The sequence below is a fragment of the Leiobunum rupestre genome, chromosome 1 (genome assembly GCF_980474605.1).
Source record: "Leiobunum rupestre chromosome 1, qqLeiRupe1.1.hap1, whole genome shotgun sequence".
Taxonomy (NCBI): domain Eukaryota; kingdom Metazoa; phylum Arthropoda; class Arachnida; order Opiliones; family Sclerosomatidae; genus Leiobunum; species Leiobunum rupestre.
The window spans coordinates 35030556-35056551 of record NC_143384.1 but is presented as its reverse complement, the minus strand read 5'-3'; the positions used below and the strand labels follow the sequence as shown (position 1 = coordinate 35056551).

At 33.1% G+C, this 25996-nt stretch overlaps 1 protein-coding gene across 3 annotated transcripts; it reads left to right on the top strand.

Annotated features, from left to right (window-relative positions):
• LOC149962206 (multidrug resistance-associated protein 1-like) lies at nt 1-25904 on the top strand. Of its 3 annotated transcripts, XM_090179058.1 has the most exons (8): nt 1-85; nt 1522-1698; nt 18251-18364; nt 18932-19069; nt 24013-24074; nt 24525-24665; nt 25685-25750; nt 25821-25904. In XM_090179058.1, the coding sequence occupies exons 1-7, from the start codon at nt 38-40 to the stop codon at nt 25704-25706; spliced, it is 702 nt and encodes a 233-aa protein (XP_090035184.1). In that variant the 5' UTR covers nt 1-37; the 3' UTR covers nt 25707-25750; nt 25821-25904. The 3 variants fall into 3 exon arrangements, with proteins under 3 accessions (XP_090035184.1, XP_090035180.1, XP_090035191.1); XM_090179054.1 differs by lacking the exon at nt 25685-25750 and having other exon boundaries at nt 25821-25881; XM_090179065.1 differs by lacking the exon at nt 25821-25904 and having other exon boundaries at nt 25645-25708.
• Nucleotides 25905-25996: the final 92 nt, after the last annotated feature.

Genomic DNA, 25996 nt, shown 5'->3' with positions numbered 1-25996 from the left:
CAAATAGTCTGGAAGGATTTGAACCTAGTTTCTTGCAATGGAGGAAGATAATGGTTTCTATGGTTTGTGCGAAACAGTATTCTGGGTAAGTTCCGAAAGCTTTACTAAGACCATTTTATTCGTATTTCACTCATTTCAGTCATATTTTGCTTCGAAACACCTTACGCTCATTAATTAAATTTAATAAAATAGAAACACGTTCATAATGCGCATTATGCACGTGTTTCTATTTTATTAATTTTTCTAATTTCAGTATAATGCATGTCATTTTGCCATTAGGTTTTATTTTAAATGTGTTAGATCCTAGCCTCCTTAATTAGTTCCGATATTGAAGATAATATTTAACGGCAAATTGAAAGAGAGCGGAATAAGTTTAATAGAACAGACAACAACTACCGTTGAAATATAAAAACTAATAGAGACCAAATATTTTTGAAACACTAAGTTATATTACGGAATAGAATAAGAGAGTTAAACGGTTCATTATAAGGTTATCTAATTGGGAGATCTTGAGTTATATCGATCTCCATAATGGCCATCTATACGTTCAAAAAATATCTACCGAAAGGGGGATATATTGTCACAAGAAAAGGCCGAAGTGCCTTGTTTCTACCGGCAATTACGCGGCGAATAGGGTACTGCCAACACATTTTCTGTTAACCTAATACCATTCTTTGAATAACGTATACTTTGGGAAAAATATCAAATAGTAATGTATCTCATTATTTACCCAACCGAAGGGTCATAAGTACATAACGTTTTTAATGCAAATAAATTTATGTACTATAAAAATTTTACTTCTGCATTTTAGGGAGCTGTTGGCTCGATCTCTTGGCATGCAGGGCTTGCCACCACCCTCCTACGCATTGTAACCCGGCCACCGGAGTTAATGGCTTCAAAAGTCGCTTGATGACTTACGCCTAAGGTGGTGCCTTGGGTATAAGCTTAGCTGATTATTATTAAACACATCACGCCACTGCCATCAAGTTTAAGCATTTGATTTAAATAGTGGCTCGTCAACACTGCGAATAAAAGTTTAATTACGAAACATGTATTATATTAACAGTAATTAATATATATTTTTTCAATTTTGCGTTGAAAAATCTTCTTATTCAAATTATTATTTAATAACTATTTAATAAAAAATAATTAAAAATATTTTATGCACTGAAGGAGAGACTGCGTTTTAAAGGAAATTACCTATATTGGTACTAGCATAAGTTACATTAAGAAATACGTTTGATAATCGCTTTGCTGCCAACGAAATTTTTGTAATACCCATGACCATTTAAATCAGTTCTCCGTAAGCCAATGCGTGTTTAAAATTGTATCGCGTTTAAAGCTAAAATTAAAGTTTATTTGGTAAATGCTGATGAATAATTGAATCTAAAGTTGTTTTCCAATTTGAAGTCTGAACGATTTTTATTTGATTTTATCACAGTTTGTTAAATAAAACATGGTATTATACGGCTGCATCTAGTTCGAACTGGACGGAAAAGTAACGCCAATTCATTTTTGCAGGATTCAAATTTGACTTGGTATACTTCCAATCCGGACTTCACGCCATGTTTCCAACGCACCGTTCTGGTTTGGGTTCCTTGCGCGTTTCTCTGGATTTTCCTTCTCCCGGAAATTCAAACGTTCAGGCGATCGAAAAGAACTCATATTCCATGGACATTTCTGAATATTACTAAAATGGTAAGTGGTGTGTTTGTCTGAAGTGTGGTGGAACTGCTTTACAAGGTATTGATTTATATTTAGAAATTAACATCTTAATATTTAATTTAATTTGAGAGTAGTGAAGAGGACTCGCTTAAGCCGCTTGGAAATTTGAACCAAATTTGCATCCTCTTTTGCGCCATAAACCAGAGAAAATGCGATAATTATTTTCGGTAGCGAGATAAAATATTTTTGTTTTTAAGTTTACCGCGAATCTAAAAAAAGGTTTGGTACTGCTTTCAACTGATCAGCTTTTCCATGAAAAAGACTGCCAAATTTTGTTTAATGCTTCAAGCTTTCAATATATTAAATATATTTCAGTAGATAAGATGTTTTTTCTTAGAGGTTTCCTACATTTTCAGCAATCTACATTTTATTGAACTTGTAATGACGCCTGCAGCCATGAAAGCGCAAATTGTATGCAGGTGAATTCCAGTGGCGTCGTTAGGCCATTTTGGTTGGGGCCATAGTTCGAATTAACCAGCCTTCATCAAACAAACTTACCAAGGTCCCCTCAAAATATTAAAAAAAGGCCTTCAAAAATATAGAATGCAACCAATTGAAACTTTATTATTTTCTTAAATAAAATGGTTTAGGATAATAAGTTAAAGGAAAGGCTCACCATCGTTGAAACGTAATTCTTAGTAATGCTCCCAGCCGGCGTCGGCTCCAGCTCCGACTCCAGCTCCGACTTAAACTTTAGTTCCGGTGAAGGCCGGAGCTGGATCTGGAGCCGTGGCTACGGCTCCAAGTGTTTTAAAGCGGCTCCGAATTAAAGGAGCCGGCTCCAATACTTTTATGGTAATTTCTTATGTCTAAACTTTGGGAGCGTCCATAAATGACGTGAGGCGTTTAGGCGAGGGAGGGGATCGATCAATCTCACCCAATCTCAAGTGGAGGAGAGGGGGGGTTTCGGCAAATATCACGTAATTTTTTCTGCAAGAAACAGTGTAAAATTAAGTAATTCAACCCTTGCACACCTTCATCAGCATGCCCTATGATCTCTATTGCCCAAGTGTACGTGGTGATCAGAAAAAGAGATTCTGCAGTACATGCGGTATCTACTTTTCATCCATCACAAGTGCTGCAGAGCACCGGCGTGCGGTCCACAGAGCACCACCTGCACCAGCGCGCACAGTGTGACCTTCACGGATTGTTACACGCCGAGTTACTGATCTTCTGTGTGCAAGCGACAACGGTTTAAAGCGGCTAAATCAGAGCGAGGTTGAAGAAGCAGATGATTTTACTGAAAATCACATGGACATGTTGGTTCCAGTAGTCACTCTTGAGACCACACATGAGTCCCCGTGGACTGAATTAGAATGAATAGTCATTTACGAATTTTATTAGTTCCATAATACTTAAAATTTAAGTATTCTATTGTTCGATTTTCTCACTGTGATTCTAGACTACGTTTTGTCTAAAATACTAGTCTTAACTAGTCTTAAAAAATAATTAAGCAAATTTGGTTTTTTTTTAAATAAATCCAACGCAATCAAACATAGATTAACGTATTTACACTAAAAATACGCAATTTGAAAAATCTCACGTGATATTAGGAGGGAGGGAGGGGGCGAGCCAAATCTCACGACATCTCACCAAGGGGGGAGGGGGGTCGAAAAATCACCAAAATCGCCTAACGTAATTAATGGACGCTCCCTTTTTTGTTATGAATTTACGAGTCCTAGCAGTAGCAGACTCCACTGATAATTTGGAAAAAACTAATTATTTAAGTCCTAGCAGTAGCAGCTCACTGGTAACTTTTTTTTCTATCTTGTGTAAAAATAAAATATTATTATTAGTATTGATGAACGATGATGTTTTGAAGTTTATTTAACGCTTTGATTAGCTTTTGAAACACAATAGTGTATTCTTTCACAGAAAAATTAGTGTTATCTTAATATATACATGCGCTTAAAAAATAATTAGTGCAATCGGAACCGGCTCCTGGCTCCGTCTCCGTCTCCGGCTCCAGCTCTAGGATTTTGCCTCTGGCTCCGGCTCCGGCTTTTTAGGAGAGCCGAGTTTTAGCTTCGGCTCCGGCTCCGACACATCCTCGGCCGATATCGGCTCCGGGGCCGGATCTGTGGAGCACTAATTCTTAGTCAAAGGCCGTGATATGAGAGTTTCTAAATTAACGTTAATTTGGGTTTCTTAATTAATTTCAATTAAAGACAAATTAAGTGGCGATTTAAAAATGAAGAGTTGGTTGGCGCGATTTTATTTCAAAGGAATAATTGACGTAACTATGGAATAGACGCCTGATTAGCTTTCGCCTTTAGCGATCATGTGAAAGGCCTCTTGCTCAACTATTGGTCCCTTTCCTCAAGTTTTTTAAACCAAAACAGAAGCTCAAGAATTCTGTTTTTCTTACTAAAACCGCTCATTTGGTGGTTTTATTAAATAGTAAATTAAATTTAAAGCTGAAAATGAGTAGAAATCGAGGGAGGAGAGTACAGGGCTATGAATTTGACCCCGAATACACTGCGGAAGAGCTAGATACAATAAGAAACCGCGCCGCAGTTGTTAGGCCTTGGCTTATAGCCCATATTGACATGGGACGGATTAGAGAAAACTGTTCCTGTGATAATGGATGTGTTAAAATTCCCCAAGAATTTGACATTAATTTGGAAAGCGGTTTGAAAAGATTGCTCAATGGAAATGATATAAACATGGATGTCGTATACTGCCAACAAACACCTGATGTTGAAAGGTATTTAAACAAGCATCCGAATCAGCCAGGAGACCCAAAGTGTATCACTGCAAATACAAATTTCAAAACTATGTGCTTAAACAAAGTAGTTTTAGAAACATTCTACAAATCCTACCTACATTATCGCAAATTGTAAAATAGAAACAGACCTGTGGCTAATTAAGTCTCAAATAGGTGAACTTATAGATCTAATTGAAATAAATCTTAATCAATTTTTTTCTGTAGAACGTACAGATACACTAGCTACAGGGATTATGTTCATATGATTTATGAATGCTTCCTGTGTGCGCTCTCTTAAGAATTAGGTTAGAATTTCCAGAAGAAAATGTAGAAGATTATGTTGGATATAAACGCTTCGGAGTCCCGGAAGATCAGCATGCTTTAGCTTGAAATTTAAGAACCATTTACCGGAATTATTAATTAGTAAATAATAGATTATTATTATTATCTAATTGTCAAAGTCAAGTAAGCTGAATTTAAGGGTAATTCCATTATTAGATTACTATAGTTTTAAATTAATAATATATAGATTAAAAAACTTTTGGTTAAATAGGGATTTCTAGATTTGCTTGGCTCTCAGGTAGTAAACTGTTGGTTATAGCAGAAGTCAATAATAACCCCTTTTGGGGGGAAGTATGATAGCTGAGTAAAATTGAGTAACAACAGAGTTTACTTTCACGCTCCTTAATCTGGTGCAACAGTAGCGTACTATCTATTTTGTTTGTTGGACGATCGTAAGTGGAAATTCTGTCCCTGACCAAGCTCAAAAGCTATCAATTTTTAAAAATCCTTTTGGCGATTTTTTATATTGTGAGTATTCGATTTCTCATACTTACCCTTGAAGGGGTTTATTATATTCTTCTGGTTATAGGTGTAGCTCTAATTTTTGGGAATGAAAGTAGTAGAATAGATCAAAACTACTTTTGTATTGAATATAGATTGGTTAGAAAATTTGTAGAGGAAACTTCTAAGAACGTGGATTGCGCATATTAATGTTACGTTTAGTCTTACACGTTTTCTAGGACAAGCTTAATGTATCTAATAGATTATGATAATCGGAGTCCTAGAAATTTAAATTTTAGGTATAATTTAGCATTTAAACTTTCCAAAAAGTGATTTTGTTAAGTGAAATACTTAATCATGAGTTTATAATACCGAGAGGAGCACTAATTGGGTCAGAATAGCTTACAAAAATGACATTGGCTCAACTATTAGAAGCAGACCTCTTGATGAAATCTAGCACCATACCATGTTTGTCTAGTCTATATTTAAATGTACAATCCTGATCAAAAGTTTCTGGCCGTTTTTGTTTGGCAGTCAATTTGTTTCTATTTTAGGTAGAGAGCCGAGTGAGGGCTTCACGGAAAGAATACCCTCACGAAAATATTATGCCGGTTACTATAATGCGCTACCACTACACTGCAAATCTTTATGACGCCTACAGCACGTTTAAAAAACACCTAAAGAGCGTAACAAAATTAGAGCACCTGACACTTGCATATATGGACTTTTAGTGTTCATCAGATGCAATTATGTGCACGGTAGATGTACTCCTGATGTGCTCTAAAGGCATTTTAGGTGCTCTGCCGGTGTCATATTGTAACATCTATAGAACGAGACCGTAACAAAATTAGAGCACCTGACACCTGTTGAACACAAGAACATATGCACTTTTAGTGTTCAGAAGATGCAATTATGTGTAACATATATGTACTCCAGATGCACTCTAAGTGCAATTTACGTGCTTCTGCAGATGTTCTATTGTAACATCTATGGAACGAGATCGTAACAAAATTAGAGCATATGTTACGCCTAAATAACATATGGCATCGACCGAAAAAATTGAAGACACATCAAATGAACATATAGAAAACACTTGCTCAAATTTATCTATAGTCGTCCAGATATTTAACGAAAATTGGCTCACAGATAGTAGTAAGCAAAAATACACAGAGTAAGAAGTTCTGTTAAAATTACAGAAAATTTCTGGAAGTACTTCGTGCCAGAATATTTCTGTAAATTTTACCATTTATTTTGTTTTTTTTTGGATAACAGTAAAAGGGTTGTATTTTTTACAGTAAAAACTAAAAGTACTTTTCACAGAACATGTGTAGTAAATTTTACAAACGTTTTATAAATTTTACAACAACTTGATTTATTGTACAGATTTGATTCTGTAAAAATTACAGGAAAAACTAAGTAAATTTTACAACACCTTAGTTCATTTAACAGATTTGCTTTTGTAAAAATTACAGAAAAAAAGATGTAATTATTACCACACTTTTGTCTATCTAAAAAATTAACTTTGTTTGTCCAAAAGCTTTACACCTTTTCTGTAAATTTTACAGAAGCAAAGGTTGCAGAAATGCAAACATAGAAGTTGTAAATGTTACACAACTTTTTTATTGTAAACATTGAATCTGTGTTAATTACAGTAAACAAGTTGTTAATTGTACAGTATATAAATATATAAAAGTAAATTATTGAATGAACAAATTTATTGCAAAGACGTGGTACAGCTATATAGAATTAAAACAGCTTAAGTTAACAAAATTTACTAAAAATAGATTCACAATTTTTATAGTGGCTAAATTACAATGCTAACATTGGTTAACATCAATCACATTTACTTTTTTTAATTTCAAAATAATGTAATTTTCTGGCTATTTAAAATTAAGTAGTTCATATAACATTATACAAATTCTAATAGTCTAACATTTTTCAATCTCGATTTTAATAACTACTGCCAAAATGTTTTATAATTGAAACTCTTCAATGTCTTCTTTGAGTGTACTGCAGCTAAACAATAAAATAATTTTAACAAATGAACCTTAAGCATTAGGGTTTAAGGCGGGTTTTTGTCTTCCAACAGTTATGATTAAATGCAATTGCAAAAAATAGAGAAAATATTTAAATAACTGCTAAAATTTCAAAATAAAAAAAACAAAATTATTTTTTTTTAAATGGTGCCTTACACAATAGGTGATAACAGACTAATAAAGAACTATATTTAAAGGCAATTTCCCTTAAATTACAGGCTATAAACACTGAAGCTTATAGTTGCGTTGGTGAAAAAAAAGTGGTTAAATATGTTTTGGGTTCAATAATTGCGATTCTGGGTTCAAATTTGCATATATAAAGGTTATCACATAAAAGAAAGCTTCAATGAAAATTTTCCATCTCCTACCATAAACAATCTAAAAAATTAACTTTGTTTGTCCAAAAGCTTTACACCTTTTCTGTAAATTTTACAGAAGCAAAGGTTGCAGAAATGCAAACATAGAAGTTGTAAATGTTACACAACTTTTTTATTGTAAACATTGAATCTGTGTTAATTACAGTAAACAAGTTGTTAATTGTACAGTATATAAATATATAAAAGTAAATTATTGAATGAACAAATTTATTGCAAAGACGTGGTACAGCTATATAGAATTAAAACAGCTTAAGTTAACAAAATTTACTAAAAATAGATTCACAATTTTTATAGTGGCTAAATTACAATGCTAACATTGGTTAACATCAATCACATTTACTTTTTTTAATTTCAAAATAATGTAATTTTCTGGCTATTTAAAATTAAGTAGTTCATATAACATTATACAAATTCTAATAGTCTAACATTTTTCAATCTCGATTTTAATAACTACTGCCAAAATGTTTTATAATTGAAACTCTTCAATGTCTTCTTTGAGTGTACTGCAGCTAAACAATAAAATAATTTTAACAAATGAACCTTAAGCATTAGGGTTTAAGGCGGGTTTTTGTCTTCCAACAGTTATGATTAAATGCAATTGCAAAAAATAGAGAAAATATTTAAATAACTGCTAAAATTTCAAAATAAAAAAAAACAAAATTATTTTTTTTTAAATGGTGCCTTACACAATAGGTGATAACAGACTAATAAAGAACTATATTTAAAGGCAATTTCCCTTAAATTACAGGCTATAAACACTGAAGCTTATAGTTGCGTTGGTGAAAAAAAAGTGGTTAAATATGTTTTGGGTTCAATAATTGCGATTCTGGGTTCAAATTTGCATATATAAAGGTTATCACATAAAAGAAAGCTTCAATGAAAATTTTCCATCTCCTACCATAAACAATGGGTTAACACAGAATAACAATGCCTATTTTCAACTATATTTAATAACAACTACCTTTTCATTTAATTCTGGAAACTATGAATCTGCAAGTTCAACACAAAACTTTAATGCACATTTTTCACCAAATATATGTTACCACTTTATTTTTTAACCTACACAGCTAGTCAGACTTGGAGAAGGTTGTTTTTAATGAGGGTTCAATTGATGGTATATTCACTGTTGCAAAATTTTGTACACCTGATTTCAGATTGTACGTGATTTCACTTTTGATTTAACATTATGAAAGCTACTGATTTGAAGTAATTTCACTGCTGATTTGTACACCTGATTTCAAAAGTGGTTAACCCCTCGGGTTCAATTACATTTGATACAAAAAGCTTGAGCTTTGTTGAGATTTTAACATTCTGCACCCTATATCACTTATTTAAAATCTCAAGTAATTTTTTTCAAATGTGATTGAACCCTCAATAAAAACAACCTTCCCCGAGTCTGAATCGCTGTGTAGGTTAAAATGAAAATAGTGAAATTGTTTTTGAGTTCAATAATTCTGCTTCGGTGTGAAAAATGTGCATAAATTAACAGTTATGCCTTAAACAATCTTCAGTGTTTTCAGAATTAAACCTAATGTAAATTTATTTAAAAATAATCATTAACAAATTTCAAATTTATTCATTTATACGATATTATTACATTTTTTATTGTTAAGGGCTAAGTCGATTATCGACTTATAGCCCCATCAGTCTGTGTTAACTCATTGATAATGGTAGGAGATGGGAAATTTTCATTTATGTAGTTTTTTTTAATTTTAATACCCTGCACCTAGCTATACTATTTATTTTAAGCTCAAGCAATTTTTTTTTCAAATGTGATTGAGCCCTCACTAAAAACAACCGTCCCCAAGTCTGTCAGGCTGTGAAGGTTAAAAATAAAGTGACTAAATATTTTTGGCTTCAATAGTTGTATTTCTTGGTAAAAATTTGCATTTATTAAAGGGTATCGTGATGAACGGAGCTTCAGTGTTTTGAGAATTAAATGTAAGTGAAGTTGACTTTAAATATAGTTGAACATAGGAATTGTTAGACTGTGTTCACCAATTGGTTATGGTAAAAAATGGAAAATTTTCATGTAGACCACTTTTTCAAATTTGAGTTTTAAATAAATGATAATATATATATTGTGCAGAATATCAAAATTTAAAAAAAATTGCCTAAATGAAAATTTTCTATATCCTACCATAATCTATGGGTGAACACAGATTAACAATGCCTATTTTAAACTATATTTAAAGGCAACTTCGCTTACATTTAATTCTGAAAACACTGAAGCTCCGTTCAACAAAATAACTTTAATAAATGCAAATGTTTCACCAAGAAACTACTGAACCCAAAAAAATTTAACCACTTTATTTTTAACCTACAAAGCGTTTCAGACTTCAGGTGCAGGGTATTAAAATTTCAAATTCAAATTTGAAAAAACTACCTAAACGAAAATTGTCCATCCTCTACCAATGACTTCATTATTTACTTAAGTATTACTTAATTATTATGAAATTCTACTTACTTATTTGTTGTGATGATAATTTTATCTGCATGGCAATTTCTGGCAAAGTCCGATATTACCACGACCTAACCATTACTTTTTGAAAAACCGCTGTCAGCTATCTCAACAAGAGGGCAAGACATAGGTTATTTGGTATTAATATGTAACACAGGCGCTCCTTAAACGACCCTTTAGATGCAACATAGATGTTCCATGTTCAACAGATGTCCTATGGACATAAAGAGTACGGATTAGACCAATTAGAGTACACGTTGAACATCTGTATTGCATTTGTAAATAAGTAAATAGCATCTAAGTCATACGTAAGGAACATCTGTAAGACATATGTAGGCATTTTATATGTTCAACCGATGTTTTTAGGCGCTCTTCAGATGTCATAAAGATTTGCACAACCCATACCGGAAATAGTAAAACCCCTCCGAAATGGCGTCACGAAAAGATTAGTATAATTTGTCGTGTTGACGCTCGTTCGACGCGTTATCCTATTTAAAAACCAAATCTGGGTTCACTTTTCTAATTGGAATTGTGGTTGAAAAGTTATTGAAGAAATAGTGACGACGCAAAACACGAAAATTAACCCTAATTTGATTTTCAAGTGAAACAAAAGCAAACGTGAAAGTAGTAATATTTGAAATAATATCGCGCGAGACCATTTATTAAAATTTATAATTAGAATTTATTAAATAAATGGTCTCGCGCGATATTATTTCAAATATTACTACTTTCACGTTTGCTTTTGTTTCACTTGAAAACCAAATTAGGGTTAATTTTCGTGTTTTATGTCGTCACTATTTCTTCAATAACTTTTCAACCACAATTCCGATTAGAAAAGTGAACCCAGATTTGGTTTTTAAATAGAATAACGCGTCGAACGAGCGTAAACACGACAAATTATACTAATCTTTTCGTGACGCCATTTCGGAGGGGTTTTACTATTTCCGGTATGGGTTGTACCCTACTAGTGGTAGCGCATTATCGTAGCCGGCATAATATTTTCGTGAGGGTATTCTTTCCGTGAAGCCCTCACTCGGCTCTCTACCTAAAATCTGTTGAACATCTGTATTGCATTTGTAAATAAGTAAATAGCATCTAAGTCATACGTAAGGAACATCTGTAAGACATATGTAGGCATTTTATATGTTCAACCGATGTTTTTAGGCGCTCTTCAGATGTCATAAAGATTTGCACAACCCATACCGGAAATAGTAAAACCCCTCCGAAATTAAAATTTATAATTAGAATTTATTAAATAAATGGTCTCGCGCGATATTATTTCAAATATTACTACTTTCACGTTTGCTTTTGTTTCACTTGAAAACCAAATTAGGGTTAATTTTCGTGTTTTATGTCGTCACTATTTCTTCAATAACTTTTCAACCACAATTCCGATTAGAAAAGTGAACCCAGATTTGGTTTTTAAATAGAATAACGCGTCGAACGAGCGTAAACACGACAAATTATACTAATCTTTTCGTGACGCCATTTCGGAGGGGTTTTACTATTTCCGGTATGGGTTGTACCCTACTAGTGGTAGCGCATTATCGTAGCCGGCATAATATTTTCGTGAGGGTATTCTTTCCGTGAAGCCCTCACTCGGCTCTCTACCTAAAATAGAAACAAATTGACTGCCAAACCAAAACGGCCAGAAACTTTTGATCAGGACTGTACCTACATAAGCGCAAGAATATTTTTACAAAAAGTGATAATTTTAATTATTAGAAGTAAAATTTACCATCTTTAACCCTCATAAAAATTACTTAATTGCCAATGTTTCTAAAGTAATAATTTTTATTATTCCTCAAAATCTTTTCAAAAGTTTCTAATATTAATAATTTTTTACCATTTCTAGTAAAAATGATAATTTTTAGAATTTAAATTTACAAAAGGTTATTGTTTTAAATGTTCCTAATTTAAACCATTCCTGAAAGTGATAATTCAGTGCGCCATGCAGTTCACGGTCGAAGTCTCCGAGACAACTATCAACTTCTGGGATTTGTGTATTTCGGTTTCCGGTGATGGCGTGTCCACTACTTTATATCGCAAGCCAACTGACTCTCGTTCATACCTTTTGCCGACATCTTCCCACCCTCGGCACACCACTAATTCAATTCCATTTTCCCAGTTTCTTCGCTTACGCAGAATTTGCTCTTCTGATAATGACTTCAACAACAAGGCCATCGAAATGGGCGATTGTTTTTCAGCAAGAGGTTACTCTGACAAGGTTATACAGCTTGCTCTTACCAAGGCCTCTTCTGTTACACGCGATGATGGTCTTGCTGTTCACCCCAAGAAGCCCGCCACTGAGAGGCCTTCTGTCGTCTTGACGTATCATCCGCAAATTCATTGAGTCGAAACTGTTATTCGGAAAAACTATCACCTTTTACAGATGGACCCAGACACAAGCCATATTTTCAGTGATCCGCCTAGATTTTGCTACCGCCGTGATAATAACGCGCGATCTATCCTTGTTTCTAGCTCCTTGCCGGGACATGACGCCAGCGCGATTTACGAGGGTACCCAAAATGCAATCGCCCGCGGTGTAACACTTGCGCTTTTGTGTCTGGTGGTCTACTGGTGCGTGGTCCGAAGCGAGATTTCCAGATCAAAGGGTCTTTCACCCACACGACATCCAATCTCGTTTACGCTCTTAGCTGTCAAGTCTGCTCGATGCTCTACATCGGTGAGACTGAAAGGCGGCTCGCCGACAGGTTCAGGGAGCATCTCAACGACATTAGAAAGACGCCAGCAAAGAACCACGTCACCCAACATTTTAATCACGTTCACAACATCAATGACGTTTCCATCCGCGTCATGAAAACTACTAATCTTCCCACGAAAGGCCGCCGCACTGAAGAAAACCGCCTCATTTTTAATTTAGCCACAGAGTTTCCGTCGGGGTTAAATATAAAATTAGTTTTTAGCTAGGGTGGTTCTTTTTTTTTAGGGGGTGTTGTTGTGTTTTTTGCGGTCATCCTGACTTCATGTTTTTCCCGCCCGCGTTCGACGGTTTTTTGGTTGTCGGGTAGGGGTCTGTTCGCAAGCATTTGATGTGTTGGTTCCCTCGCCTCTCGTTTTTCTTTCGTCGTTTCTCCCCCCCCCCCTTTAATTGTTCATCAAACTTATTGCGAACATTCCCCTTTTATGACAGTTCTTTTTAGCTTTTCTAGTTCCCCCCCCCTTTTTGTCGCGTGTTTGTATTATCCTTTTGTTGTCGCGTGTTATCGTCTCTTTAATATTTTTAAACATTTTCAAATTGTCGGTTAGTCCTACTAAAGTTTTTCGCCTTGAAGGCCTATCGGCCGAAGTACCGCATATTTTTTCCCCAATAAAGCTTAGTTTTCTCCCCCACTTCTTTGTCTCTTTACTTGTTAACGTTTTTACTCCTGTGATAATTACTATTGGACAAGTAAACAAAAATACGAAAGTTCACCAATAATACATTTTACTGATAAAGGGCCATTCACAAATTACATAACATACTTAGTGGAGGTTTGTGTAAGTGTTACAGGGTGAGGGTTAGCTGAAATATTATTTATTTACTACCTAACCTAAATTATCAATTATTCTAACTTTTTGTCGCAATTTAGTATTATATTTTAAACAACAAATAGGTTTAATTTGTGATAGAAATTTAAAAATTTTATCATAAGTAAATGAATTTACTTAAGATTTTTATAGTTTCAACACCTGAAGGCAAAAACCGTGTAACCTTTTGGTGCACATTTTGAAAAATATTGATTTAAAAATTTTAATGAATGCAGTTTTAGTCAGTGTTATTGGAATTAATCATACAATTTAAATCTGTTAACAGCAAAAGTAACACAAACCAAGTTATTGGTTTTGCTTTCCTTTAATAGTTTATGGTGCTATTATAATTCAGGGAGGGGTTCTAGTGTTTGTTAGGTAATTTAGAGGGTAGGGGATATTTCCAATTATTACTCTGTTAGGTGGGTGTCGAAATCATTGGTTTTTGTGTTATTTCATTTGTAAATAGCCCTAATGATAGCTTCAGGGTTTCAGATTTAAAAATTTAATTTTCTTCTCTTAGCAGCAGTTACTAATTCATCTTTTGGAGGTTGAGGAGTTGATGCTATAATTGGCATTGATACCTCGGATCTTCCTTCTAATTATATTTCCAAGAATTTTGTAAATATAGAAAAACGTCTTTGACTCTTTAAGTGGACGAGCGTGCCATTCCGATGTAGCTTTAGAAAAGTAATATGCAAATTCCTCTTTATTACCAGGTTTGCTTTCTAATCCTTCATTTAGGCTATATAATGTTTGGCGGCCAACGTTGAAATTGTGGTCCAAAGCTGCTAATTGAAGCCTGGCTTTCATGACATCATGATCAAAATCTAGCTGCTTTGGGCAGTATTTGTTCACTAGATTATGGTAGTTCTCTAGACCGGACGTGTGAGAGTATTTGTTAACTTGTGCAAGATCTTTTAATAGCTTGGGGTTTGTAACAATTTTCTCTAATTTTTCATACGCATCACTTTCAACATCCAACCATTTTGTCAACGTCTCTTTTTCTGAGCTTAATGGTTCATGACCACATTCAGAAAAAAAAATTGATCTGGAAATTTGTGAATGTTTCTGACATGGTACAATAATTACATCCACATATCAATTAATATATTTTTAATACCTTCGCAATTTTCAGAGCAGTACCAAAGATGTCTATTTATAGCTTTAAGCCAAGGGGCTAATTCTTTTCCAGATTCTTTTTTGGCAACAGTCGACAGTTTAGTTCGGATACTTTTAGATAAGTGCCATAAATCAAATTGATGATCAACTGAAGGATGATGGTCTTTTAAGTATGCAAGACATTGAATGTGTCGGTCAGTGGTAATTTGATTAATTTCAATACCTTTCTCGATCATTTTGGCCATACACCTCTTTAATCCCAAAAGTTCCATGTTTCCGGATATGTAATTTGTTTCCGTTTTATTAATTAGTTCGAAATGAGTTATCAAATCAATGTCTTGTTCCATAAGCGTATAAGCGGAATCCTTTGAAGAATAGCCAGGTGAACTGCATCTTGCATCCCCCGATAAACTAATATACTATTTTTCACTAATTTCACTTGTTAGTACCTGCGTTTGCTCTTCCTTCGAAGCTTCATTTATTTCCGGAATAACAAGGTTTCGTTGTAGATCGTAATACACCAGCTGTCTAAGTTATACGAAACTAAGAATGCCATTGGACGGAAAGTTATCCATTTAAATCGCACTTCAATAGGTACGGCACAATCAAGGTTCGTTGAGAAAAAAAAAGAACGCAGCGAAGCGGGTCTTTTCAAAGGTTTAAAAAATATAATTTAAATTATTAATGATATTTTTTTATTATTGGCCAACATTTTCCTATTTATTACTTGTAGTTCTACCATTTTAAAATGGTTTTTAACGATGGTGGTCTTTTCCTTTAATATGAACTTCCAAGCTTATACCAATATCTTTCCACAAATCCTTCGCCAATCAGTGGTAATTACGATTAGCCATTCGTTATAATAAATAAAACAATGGTGATAAGATCGTTCGATTTAATAAAAAAAAACAAGTTGGCTATCCAAAATATAACTCTCCTCCGAAGAGCTTGTCCTTGGGCGTATTAACTACTGGACACGGCACTCAACGATATACCGCCATATACAGAGCATCATCTTAAAAATGTAATCCCTGTCTTATGCTGACCGGTAGACGATTTTTCATTATAATTAAAATAAATATTAAAAATGTAATTGCATTAAACATATTTCAAATATCAATATAACAAAAAAAAACAAATTTGCACCAAAACTGATTTAAAGTTACAAAGCAACCAAAATGAGAAATATCAAGTACAAAATTAAAAATTACTAGAACGCTCACGAAACGTAAAATATATACGTGCGAGTAGCTATTGTACAGACGAAAACTAACCCATGGTATTATAGGTCTTAAACAAATCAAAAATACACGGAAAACAAAGCTAAAGCGAAAACCAAAACTATAAGTGAAAGCATCAATAAAAACTGCTTGGGCTCACCGCGACAACCCAACGGAACCGATAATAATCAAAGCAAATAAGAAATCATAGACATGAATCAACACTTTCGACAAACGAAACAAGAAAAAAGCAATAGAAAAATATATACAAATAATCCAACCAAGCAACAAGTTAATTTAAATACTTAGGAATCAAGAAAAAATCGATCATAATACCCACATAAATAAAAAATTTAAAGCATAAATAAGAAATAAAAATATATAATAATAGCCCAATTCAACAAGGTTATTCAAAGTCAACTACCCATGGTAATAAAAATTGTAATATAAAAAACCAAATACAACTATATAAAGGCTGAAAAGGAAAATTGTAATACCAATAGTAACATTTTTACACATTAATGTGGTACATTTATCGAAACTTTTAATAATTATTTGTAAAAGATAATGATGGTAGAAACTGAAAAATATATGGATCCAGAATGTTCCCTTTTGGGTCTCACTTCTAAGGAAGATAGCATTAGACCCTTCCATTTAGTATTTTAAGGCTTATAGGAGAGAGGGTACAGTATAGAGAAAAGTTTCTTTTTCAAAAAGCCATAATAATTTTGCTGGCGGGAAAATGCCCATAGAATCAGGATAAGAGATGGCGCCAGCGATATTGCTAGCTAATAGCGAGTGTTTTAACACTGACGGAGGACGAAGCAAAAACCAGTTTCCTTTTTATATTTGGAGCATTAATTTAATTTGTAAAATTGTTAAATAAGCCTGGATCGTTTTGTTCAGTCAGAAATTGTTCCGCCAATAAAAACAAAACTCATTTTCCTTTTTTCAAGTTTCTAAAGGATGATGATCGGTAAGAATTATTAAGACCATTTTCACCAATGAATGTATTATGATTATAAAAAAATTATAATCGAATTTGAAAAATCTATCATTAAAAACATAATCCTTGTTTTAAATACATACATCAATACACCATGTATGCTTATTAAGGAGCTCGAACACACAAAAATGTTCACCACGCACCTAGCGCTTATAACACCACGGCCAAATTCATATATTAACGTAGTCCTAATTTGTATTGTAATAAAAAAACACCAAGGCTTAGCTAAAGCACGACGCAATGCATCGAAAACGGCCATTTTATTTTTCATGAAATTAATACCGGCTATTGCAACAGCATTAAATAAATTGTACCGATAGCGCTGTCGCCATCTTTTGCGTTAATTATACAACGATATTTGATCAACAACCGAAAAGCAGTTTCCATATTAACTAAAAACCAGATTGAAGTCGTAAAAAAACCCAACCCAACCCAACCAAAATTCTAACCTCATCTTATCCAACCTAAAATAATCAGATTGATTACAAACCGATATCAAGCAGCCACTATTTCAAAACAAACCTTAATTGGATAAAACTATTAATTTTATACACAAGACACTCACACCCTAAATCCTAAAACTTCTGACCTTTTCCCCCTTAAAAAATTGCTGTCATTTTTGTCAATTGAATGGTCCTCTTTAAATAAAATGTAGATAAAATGAACCCATAGTGTTGATCAAATGAACATCGAACAAACGGACCCCATGTCAATCATTTGTAAATCAGTCGAATAGACCATGTCATTGGTCCGTTACTTTAATATATGGCTTGCCCAGCAGAAATCAATTTAATTCAACACGAATTTTTAACGTTTGGATATTGATGTACTTCACTGCGGATGGCATACAGCTCCATACGATGTGGTCGTTCTATTAGTGCTACCATTCGCCTGATAGTAACAGTCAAAAAGACCTACTTCTTTTATTAATGATAATAATAATAATAATCAGCTAGGCTTATACCCAAGGCACCACCTTAGTCGACTTTTAAAGCCATTAATTCAGGTGGCCAGGTTACAATGCGTAATTATAGAAGGGTGGTGGCAAGCCCTTCACGCCACGCGAGCCAACAGTTTCTAAACTAACTTTTTTTGAGATTATACGTAGTACCGTAGCCGAAATGCTTTTAGGCGAAAAAAACTACTTAGCACTCATTAGGTGGGTAATAAGTTTATTCATGACAAATTAACAATACATTTATAATTGATAAAGAATCGTTGAAGTTTTTCCTCAATATCTTCTTGGCATTCTCGTAATAACATGTTTTTTAATTAAAAATAGATTGCAAATGTTGCACTTTTAGTCATGAATGTGCTGAAAATAGCCCTCGACGTTTACCAGAAACAACCTTTCCTGATACATAGTCTTCCTTCGTTAATCAAACTACTGACAGAAGTAAGTTATAATTTTTCGTTCTGAATAAGCAGAATTATAAGTAAGATTCAATGCAATTTTGAATAGAAATAACAATAGTTCATTGGAGCAGGATAAAAACTCGTCTAAATATTTTTTTTAAATTCCCCGCTTTTAAGTTCCTGGCATTTTACAGAACATAATTAATAGTTATTTCAAATTAAAATGCCAAGTGATGTATTTCAAAATGTGTTGTAGTCCATCAAATTACAATGCATGAATTTAATATATTCGATCCGAACTATAATTTTGATCAAACTCGTGGTGTCGGAATTAAAACCGTAATATATTGCCATATTTATTTATTTGAAATAATTTGAAATAATCGTTTGATAGTCGGTTTTCACCGGGTGAAATATAATTTACCTTTGACCTTTAAAATTTTAAGTAAAAGAGTCTTTCTGTAGCTGACTTGTTTGCCTTTTACCCTCAAGTTCTTACAAGTGCGGTCAGAAAAATATTTTATGTGTTCAGTAATTGTTTTTCAGTTGAAATATATCTTTTAATTAACTCGAATTATTTGGCACTTATACTTTCTTTTTGTTTTAGGGCTTAGCATTTTCTCTGATGTTATCGGGGCGTGCGCGTGGCATTCGACGCTCAGGACTTCTAATTGTATATTGGTGCCTCTCAACATTGACCGGGATAATTTCAATCAGATCAATCGTCTCTTCAACGTTAAATGAGGTATGGCTTCTCTCTTATTATTGACAAAACGCAACATTTTCATTATTATCATAGCAACATGAGTATAGCTATAGCTTAATTACACCGTTTTTGCAACAAAAAAATAAACAAAATATTATCTGGCTAACTTGTACACAGTTATAATTCGTGAATATTAATAAAACAAATTCAATATTTGGTTAACCAGCTGTTAAAACCATTCATTTATTACAGCACCAGAGCTATTTCAAGTTTGTAAAATTTTTAAGAGAAAAAGGAACTTTAATAATTCACATTTTTCCAACAATGGGTTTAAACTTTTGATAAATTCCACGAATACATGTAACTGCAACGGAATTTTTGAATAAACAAAAAATACAAGAAAATTAAAAACAGCGACAAAACTTCGGAAAAAATGCCCCCGGGCTGAATTTTTGCACACTTCTTTATTTAGTCCCTATAAACGTTTTGTCAAAAGTCCCCATCATTGGGGTGTAAAGAATTATTTTAAGGCGGGAAAATGACCGGCAAAAATGGTTTATCTCCAATAGTTTCGTTATTATTAATTTTACAGCTATATTGTTAATTACAAATATAATTCAGAGTACGTTTTTGAGAAGGATAGTCTTATGTGAATTTAGCGTCTGAGGTGTCATTGCTGGGCAATCGCAGTGCCAATGTTTTTAGTGCGGCTTCAATGTATTTTTGCGATAAAGTTGCGGGAAAAAAAATGCCATGCCTAAATATTTCACAATCGAAAGTGGCTATGGTCCCCAAAGTCTTAAAGTCTGCAGTGCCAACTTTCGCCGCCATTTTGTATTCGCCCTTTTATTCAAAAACTATTTAACCAAACTCAACATATGAGGTGTCACACTTCTTGAAATGGTCTTATCCTTCTTTATAAACTTTAATCGAAAAGTCAAAGGTCACGGGCTAAGAAATTAAAATATATTCAAATTATAACGAAAAACGGTATTTTTCTTTCATATCGCTTATAAAAACTTCTAGTAACATTCCAAAGTAAATTTATTAAGTACATGTAGTTATTTAAATATTAAATGATAATGGATACCCTGCCCTTTGTTTCTAATATAAATGCCCTTGGTTTAACGAAAAGTCAAAATGCTTAGTTCGAAAAATATTTTCAAGATTGCCCAACTTGACATTCAACCACCAGAGGGCATTAAAGGTCATCACGACCACTGCACATGCAGTTTGATATTTACTTTATTATTTATATAACATTTTTTTTCAAAAATCTTTATGGTACCGTTCACTTTGAAACTGCATGTAGAGTGGTCGTAACGACATAGAATGCCCTCTGGTGGTTGAATGTCAACTTGATTTTCAGAGCGAAACAAGTTATTATATATTATATATTACATTTTTTTAGATTATTTTTTTATTTTATATATATTTTTTTACATTGACTTATTTACAAGGGTGAAAAATAAAAGTAAAGCTGGGCAAGAAAGGGAGCAAAGGCATAAGAAATTCAGTGGTTGGGAAATAGAAGCTGTTGATTTCTTGTAGCAGGACTAGCAGATTGGGGTTATTTAACAGGAAAAAGGATAGGGAAAAAATATAAGACTTAACGAAGGCTTTGGACGAAATTCCTTAGGAAGTTTTGGCAGTTGGAATCGGTGTGATAAGAACAGGTCCTCAACCAAGAACCAAATGGTCCGACTTCAAAAGTGTAGTGAAGAAGAAAGCTCAAGGCATTATTAGGTCTAAAAGAGGGACTGGGGTTGGTTCAGTCACTTAAAATGAGCTCACACCACTGGCGGTTAGGGTGGTAAAACTAATTGGTCAAACTGAGATTCTAGGTAAAGCAGGTGTTGACAATCACATTGATACTACAGCAATACAGACGAAGATACTTCAAACTGTTCTTCATATACTTATAAAATTTGAATTGTTAAACATACATTACATTTTGAAACAATAGAAACTAAACTGCGTACCTTCTTTACGCCAGTAGTTTTCATACACCACCAGCACAGAACAAGTGGTGTTTTTATTGTTATACCAAGTGTGGGGCATTTTCACGATACTAATTCCAGTACTCCACCAAGCGTGGGTGTAAGTGCACCCCTTGATTTGGCTAAAAAGAGAAATGGTTTATTATTTCTAGATAAAATAGGGTACCATTATTAAATTGAAATTTAATTTAGCTTCCCATATTGATGACAAAACAATGGCAAAAAAACAAAGATGGGCAATGCAAGATATATTCAACGAAAAGAGTAAATTTAGTAACTTTTGGTTTAGATAAACAACTTAATAGCAGATATAGCGCAGTTACATATATTAATTAGATCCAATTTCTGATAACGCACTTCCAGATCCGATCCGCCTAAGCCAAAGGTAGAAGAAAAATTCAAAAAGCAGTATTGTTAATTTTGCTCTTTTCCTAGATTCCCTCAACTCTAGCTCGCTTCTCCTTACAATGGAAAGGGTATTTTACCAAACTACAAATATACTCGGATTTTAAATTTACTAAGTTACATTTTACCATTTTGTTTTATTTTTAATTTTAATTTTTTACCACATTTTAAACTTTTAATATAATTAATTATCCGAGATTAAATTTAAACTTTTAATTTAATTTTGCTTTAAGTTTTCACACTATGCCAATAAAATTCTTGTGGCCATACACAACTCTCTTGTTCTGGCTAAAAAGGTCATTGAAATTTTATTTCAGTTATCTCCATTTTATCAACGAATAAATACTAACCCTGAAACATAGGAAAATTTACTAGCAGTATGTCTACTACTTAATAAATAAATGAATAAATTTAATGAATATTTCTAATTACCTTTTTCATAGTTTTGAGATATCTATACTTCCGAGAACAGTGAAACTATTTCTTTAAAAGTGTCAGTTGACCAAAGTTTTTGTTATTTTCCAACGGAGCTGTCTACATCTTCATGCTTGTTTTTCACTTAATATCATTCGGCGGTAGATTTTAATTTAATTTGGATATTTTTCAAAAATGGTTATAGTCTTCATGTAATGTTTTACTCATAAAAGCAGTTTGGGGCCCAATAAACATTTCATTAAGTGTATTTGGGAGTTTTTTATAATTGGGCATAAGGTCAAAAGAGAGATGTGTCCCCCTTTGCTTTAAATGATAGCTTTAATTATAAAAAATATTTATATTGAAGCAATTCAAATAATTTTTATCATAGTGGAGCAAATGTAAAAAAATCAAGGTGTAATACAAAATAATTTTTCGACTCAACTTGACAGTTTAGTATCGATAATAATTCACCATCTTTCCAAAACAAACAGAGTATATGATTATGAGGATCTGCAATTAGATTACTTTGTGAATTAATTGTTTAATTTAATTTTTATAATAATTCTACAGAGATTCTTACATGCGTAGCAGAATCTATGGGGCACTTTTAAATTCGGGCCTTGGCCATTCCCATTTGTAGCACATAATACGCAGTTTCGAGTAATTGTTAGATTAGTAGTGCCAAGAATCTTTATTTTTAAGTCAATTCATAGTATTGTTATTTTCAGCGGGATAACGGTTTCGATATTGTTTACACCTTGATTCATCACATTAACTCGATGAAACTCCCCCGCCGCTTCTCGTTATTTAACGATACTTTTTCGTCTCTCAACCGTTCTAGTTCCTCAAGTATAAGCTTAGTTGAATATTATTACTAATATTATTTTAACCTCACTCAGAAATACTAAAACAGCCCTTTTATACTTTTTAATCTTTTGGGTACATTTAATCAAACATTGCTAAATCAAATAATATTTCCCAAAAATAGGGGTTTTATATATTTTTAACTTACTTAAAAGAGCGAGAAGAAACATTACTGTAATTAAATTTCTTATCGAATTTTGTTTGATTAATAGATAAAATATTATACACTCTTAACTAATATAGAATTTTGTTTATTTTTAGGGGCATATAGAAAATGTTATTACATTTTCATTTATTATTGCTGAATTTTCTTCAGTAGCATTACTATTTTTTCTGTCTTCATTGTTAGATGGAAAACTTGAGATGGATGAGGTTATAACAATCTTCGTAATAGATTTATATTATATTGGTTTCCATTTACCAATTCCTGCCATCGTTTTACTTTAAAAACGAATTAAAATTGTGGCGTTTCTCTGATTGTAAATCTCAACGAGCTGTCTTTTGGACCTTGTGGGCCCTGGTCAGAATGCAATTTGGTGTCCTATTATGCATTTGTCTTAATTTTGTAAGCGTTAACAGTAACGTCATAGAACATTAAATGTTTACTTACGGTAATAAGATACACATCACCGATCCCATTTTTATAAATAGAATACTTTTTTTTTAGTTAAGACTAGTTGATGTACGAAAAATATGTTTTGGTAAACCTTTAGCAGAAAAAATTCAAATATCATTTTTTGAAATAAGTTTAAAGAACATACGCTAGTTGCCTCTCATTTAAGCTGTGTAAAGATGAGTACATTTAAATTTTCTCTGTGATTCTAGCTTCTGTTTCATTTCTGAACAAAGTCACATCGTGCCTCTGCAGTTGGTTTCGAACCCCTTGTACCAAAACATATACATGTATTATCCAAAAATGGAATATGTAGTTCTCTCTATTGTTATTTGTTTGGCTATCGTCTTCAAAGCAGATTAGTGTTGATTTTATTTTCTGAACAGAATGCTTAAAACAAGCCGTACGATGTAGGCCAATCCTCCAGAGTCCAAAATCGCAACAAAGAATCCTTTTAGAAATTCGATCCATATAGCGGTCAAAGCAATTTCGTAAACTTTGGATACGCATAAGTTTCCATAAGGAACGCCTTTTATTTTATTGGGTAAACAGTTGGTTCGAGCAAACCTTCGTGATAACACTATTTTCGGATTTTATTCTGTGTAACAAAATGGTCTTTTGTTTCTATTTTTAATGATTTGTATTAAGCACTGTCATAAAAATGGTTCATTTATTTGGAACAGACGGAATCTCCCGAAGACTACGCTTCATTCATTTCACAGTTTTCGTTTTCATGGATGAACAAGTACGTGTACGTTTTTGAGTTAGCAGATAAAAAGTATGCTTTCTTGTACCAACAGCTGGCTTAAACCTTCTCTTAGAAGCTTGAGATGACCACTGGTAGTGCTAATTTAAATGAAGTTCTATACATTCTGAAAAGCAAGAAAACTTGATATTATAAGCAGGGTCAAATTTTAAATTCATCGCTAGTGTTGGATTTCTGTTTGTTGTACAAAATGTCATATCTTTAGGTCGAACCTTCATTCTTAATAAGAATTTATTAATGAATTGTATTTTTAACTTGGTTATGATTAAATCTAAGTTGCAAGCACAAAAAGTGTCCATTAAACCCTTTCATAAAATAAGTAGTTCGGCGAAATTCATCCCGCATCAATCGAAATTTCCAATTTTGAACTAAAAAGAGTTATTGCCCTTTGGGAAACCCTTTATCAGTAAATTATCATTTTCCATTTAGGTTAATATATATCGGATACAGAAGAGAAATTAAAAGCTCCGACATACCCAAATTGCCACGAAATCTAAAAGTTAAGAACACAAATTTACAACTGGAGAAATATCTGTCCAATAATTCGCTAATTTCCAAAGAAACAAAAAAGTAAGAGCAACTAATGTCATTTTCAAATTTGTTACTGCGGAAAAGTGTTCCTTGTTTATGCTTCATATGTATGCACATCTGCGATTAATACTTTTTGGACGATTACGACCGGACTACTGATCGTATTGGCGTAATGGTTTGCGTTGATAATAGAAGTTTCTATAAGATTAACAAAAATCTAGTTTTGTGACGTAATTAACTTAAATTTTTCATGTTTAATCATGAAACAGAAGTTTGCAATGTTAAAATTCCTCGTGGATATAGAATCTAGACATTTTTCCGATTTTTAATCCAATAATACAGTAAGGTGATTTTGTTTGTATCTTATGATCCGACACAAAAGAGAAATAGCCCAATTTACCGAAATTCATTTAAATTTTTAATTTTATTTGAAAAAAATATAATACTTGAGACATGTGCCACTAAACATAGTCCTGTTGGCGTTGTTATTTAAAAAAAAAGGATTTTGAAACCTTAAACGACTAAAACGTTTCTACACATTTTTACTTGAAACTCTGTATATATTACAGATTAAAAGTAGATTGCGTGTTTCTTAAAAATAAATATCTTTATGCATTGGATGTTCAGCATTGACCATCAAGCATTTTTACAAACGCACTTTATTGAATACGTTTGTCTCCCATAGTGGATACTGATATTTGTTTCAACTTCTTGGTTCGAAGTTGTTGGAAAATTCAATAAATTTAGGCGTTCAGCTTTTGCATGCATATTAAGGTAATAAAATACTTGAATTTAGTTGTTGATTTTAATACTTGAAACTAAACAGTTATAATAGCATGTTAAAAATTAACCTTGGGTATACTAAATCTAGATTAACATGGTTAAATATAATTTACCCATCCAATTGAAATTCCAAATGAACAAAAGTGTAAAAATAGCAAAAAAGTATTTCATACGCTGGACGCCATGCCTATTCCTGGGTTTATGTCTCGTCTGATCTAACCACTGTTCCAATCAGATTATTGTGACACATCTAAATGGAAATAAATCAATTGCAGAACATCTGGCTGCTATTTCTAAGGAACTTAGAATAACTTAACATTGATAAGGCGTTCAATTTTAACGTAACTGGTCACATTGAAATTCATATATACATTGAAACGTAATAATATATTTTAAAACCTGCAATTGCAGCAGCAACGAGGCCTTCTTCACAGCTGGACAGGAGAATTGAAACTGCGTAGAAGGTTTGGGGCTAACCCTGCCTCAGCTAAGCACTATTTCCGCAACACCAACAACTGCTTCAAAATCTCAGCGTGCTTAATAGAGTAGAAGCTTACATGGAATAGCAACGCTTGACTGATAATGTT

What these genes read in the sequence shown, in the direction of transcription:
- LOC149962206 (XM_090179054.1), top strand. Translation starts at nt 38, where the DNA reads ATGGAGGAAGATAATGGTTTCTATGGTTTGTGCGAAACAGTATTCTGG. An exon ending in TCTCTTCAACGTTAAATGAG is followed by an intron (nt 19,070 to 24,012) that starts GTATGGCTTCTC and finishes TATTTGGAACAG; the next exon opens with ACGGAATCTCCCGAAGACTA. An exon ending in ATTTCCAAAGAAACAAAAAA is followed by an intron (nt 24,666 to 25,820) that starts GTAAGAGCAACT and finishes CTGCAATTGCAG; the next exon opens with CAGCAACGAGGCCTTCTTCA.